Genomic DNA, 3,283 nt, shown 5'->3' with positions numbered 1-3,283 from the left:
AAGAAATAAAAGGCTGAAGGGATAGGGGGCAGGGAGAGGATAAGGGAGGGATTTTTGGAGGGAATCCTCATATCAGATCTGGGTTAAAGAGAGAAAAACATATAAATTTAAAGGGAATAACAGTCTTCTAAATTTATAGAGAAATAAGAGGGTAAGGGAATAGGATGGGAGGAGTATAGAAGGGTGTGTAGGTTAATGGGCCCGAGATAAAGAGGAAATAATATATATATGGAAGGCTATAAAAGTCTTCTAAATTGATATAGAAACAAGAGGATAAGGGGAAAGGATTGAAGTGAGAGGATAAAGGAGGAGGGATCTTTGGAGGGGGTTGGTTAAGTAATAGGAGAGCAGGGTAGTGGGTAGAAGTAAAGTAGAGGGGTCAGGAAGAATAGGAAATAAGAGATACACAGAAATGTAAAGATCAGGAGTAGAATTTATTAGGGAGGAAAACAGTAGTAATCATGATCTCAAGCAAGGTTAAAGCTAAAATAGATTTAATCAGAAGAGAAAAATAGGGAAACTGAACTACGTGTCAGCCATATTAATATTGTTTTAGACTATTTAAAACAACTAGTACAAGGTTGGAATATTGCTGTGGTGTAGGAAACGATGAATTGGTGGACTTGGAAAAATATGGAAAGACTTGGACTTAGGGAGGAAAATTAGAGGAACAGAGGACAAACTAGTATAGTACAGTCTTACATAGATGCATATGAATATATGTACGTCTGAATATGCATATAGATATCTAAGTATATGTATATTTATGTAATTATACATATATGTATGTGTATATGTGTGTGTGTACACACATATACATACATATATACACACACACATCCATGCTTAATTGTAGCGTTCTTGGTGGAGGGAGGAAGGGGGCAAAAAAGAACAAAGTAAAAAGTGCACAGCAGAGAACAGAAGAAAACTTAACAAGGAAGCAAAGAAAAGATGGACAGCTCTCAACCCAATGTATAGTAATTATTATATAGGTTTTCTTGAAGTGGAAATTTATTGCTGTATATTTTGAATCTTATGTCCTGCTGTGCACATGGCAATGCTTTTTTTCTTTTGTATTTGTTTGTAATATGTTCCTTTTTCTTTTCTTATTGTGTATTTTAATTTAAAATAAATTAATAAAGAGAAATGTGGATAGTGTTTTTTTTTTTTCTCAAAAAGCAGTGACAGTGAATGGAAACACATAAACTAGGATGTTGCTTATGTTCAGTGGTAGTTGTAGACTTCACACATTCCTGATAAGTTAGAGCTTTCTCAAGAGCAGATCATTATGGGTTTTTCTAGTTAACTTGGACATCCATGTAAAAAATGTCTCTCAAAACGTTCTGCATGTACCACTTGGATGCCTCCTCATAAGAATGAAGTAACCTGCCCCAGCAAAGCCTAAGTTTCTGGCAAGTACTCCCTGGTTGTAAAGGCTTTGATCGCATGGGTGATTTGAGGAGAGCACTGGGGCGCAACAATTCATGAAACCCTCTGCTGAGGCATATGGGGAGATATGGTTGGGGGAGATATTGTGATGTGTATAAGTGGGAAGTGTATCCATATGGATGAAATCAGACTCTTTGAATATGAAGGAAGAGAGTCTCAGGTAGAATTATAACAGGTATTATGAGAAATAATATCTCATAACAGGGCAGCTGGGTGATACAGTGGATAGAGTACTGGACCCAAACAGGAATCCTGCTTCAAACTTTTACTAATTATGTGACCTTGGGCAAGTCACTTATCCTCTGTCAGCCTCAGTTTACTTATCTGTAAAATGGGAGTACTAATAGCACTTCCTTCATAGGATGATTACACAGACCAAATGAGATAATGTAGTATTTTCCCAAAGTCTTAGTGCATTTTAAAGCTAGTAAAAATACATACATACATGCATATATATATATATATATATATATATATACACGTAGTTATTGAGTAATTTCCAACTCTTCATGACCCCATTTTGGGGTTTTCTTAGCAAAGATACTGGAGTGGCTTGCCATTTCCTTCTCCACCTTGTTTTATAAATGAGGAAACTGAGGCAAGCAGGGTTGAGTGATTTGCCCAGGGTCACACAGGTAGTAAGTGTCTGAGGAAAGATTTGAACTCGGGAAGATGAGTCTTCCTGACTCCAAGCCCCAGGCTCTATCCACTGCCCCATCTAGCTGCCTCAGGAGAAATGGACATAGAGATATACAGATACTGGGACATAAAGTCCCATTTTACAGCCCAATGTCCACTTTCCATTAAACTTCTCCAATGAGACAGGAACCCCAAATACAATCTTGTCCTCTAAAGCCCTATATAAATAAATGCTACTTACAATTACCATTATATTATATTATAATGTAAAACATTATATAATACTGTTGCATTGTAATAATTATTATTATATTGTAGAAAAATCAAATTTATGTGAATTTGACTCTTTCCCTCTTAACAGGTGGTATTCTTGGTGTTTCCTTCAAAAGCCAGGGCAGGAGTTTCTAGATGGCCTCATGTCTTGCTTAGAAAGTAAGTTTCTCAGTACCTAATTACCAATATCTCAAGAAAGATTAGTTTATTTCCTTTTCCCCTTCATTTTATAGTATTTTATTTTTTCCAATTATATATATAGTTTGCAGCATTTGCTTTTATAAGATTTTGAGTTCCAAATTTTTTTCTCTCTCCCTCCCCTCCCCCTTTCCCAAGATAGCAAGCAATGAAAGATTAGTTTAAGTTGAGCAATGTTACAAGCAACAACACCAACAAATGTTGCTTCACAATTAGAACCAAGGATGTTTTTTTCAGATTACAGTTCATCTTAATTTTCTTGATATCTTTTCAGCTGCATTAGATGCCTGGAAGAAAAACAATAAACAATGTCCATTACCTAAGTTTATTTTCGTGTATCGGGATGGTGTAGGAGATGGTCAACTTCAAACTATGGTGGATTATGAAGTACCTCAGATGCTGAGATGCCTAAATTCTCGTCCTAATTATTCTTACAAGTAAGTACATGTGGATTATAAAGTGATTATTGAAACAAACTATTACCTCTAATCTTTAAAAGTAGTCTATATCAGAGGTTCTTAACCTGGGCTCCACAGGCTCCCCCAAGGGGATAGACTTAAGGGGATGGGAAAGATTATATTTCTACTTTAATACAATTGACTTTCTTTGTAATCCTGCGTGTTTTATGCATTTAATAAATTGTTCTTGGGGCAGCTGTATGGTGCAGTGGATAGAGCACCAGCCCTGGATTCAAGAGGACCTGAGTTCAAATACGGCCTCAGAC

The 3,283-nt window shown here is 36.3% G+C and overlaps 1 protein-coding gene across 1 annotated transcript in view; it reads left to right on the top strand.

The window, feature by feature from the left end:
- PIWIL1 (piwi like RNA-mediated gene silencing 1) overlaps positions 1 to 3,283 on the top strand; it is a 63,273-nt gene that overhangs the window by 45,696 nt on the left and 14,294 nt on the right. The window contains exons 16-17 of the mRNA XM_027844243.1: positions 2,450 to 2,520; positions 2,834 to 2,996. Of these exons, the coding sequence (XP_027700044.1) occupies positions 2,450 to 2,520; positions 2,834 to 2,996 (234 nt within the window). The remainder of the gene's footprint in view (positions 1 to 2,449; positions 2,521 to 2,833; positions 2,997 to 3,283) is intronic.

This window comes from Vombatus ursinus, unplaced genomic scaffold (assembly GCF_900497805.2).
Source record: "Vombatus ursinus unplaced genomic scaffold, bare-nosed wombat genome assembly UNPS02014935.1, whole genome shotgun sequence".
Lineage (NCBI taxonomy): Eukaryota > Metazoa > Chordata > Mammalia > Diprotodontia > Vombatidae > Vombatus > Vombatus ursinus.
The sequence above is the reverse complement of the archived record's forward strand: the minus strand, read 5'-3'. Positions and strand labels throughout refer to the sequence as shown.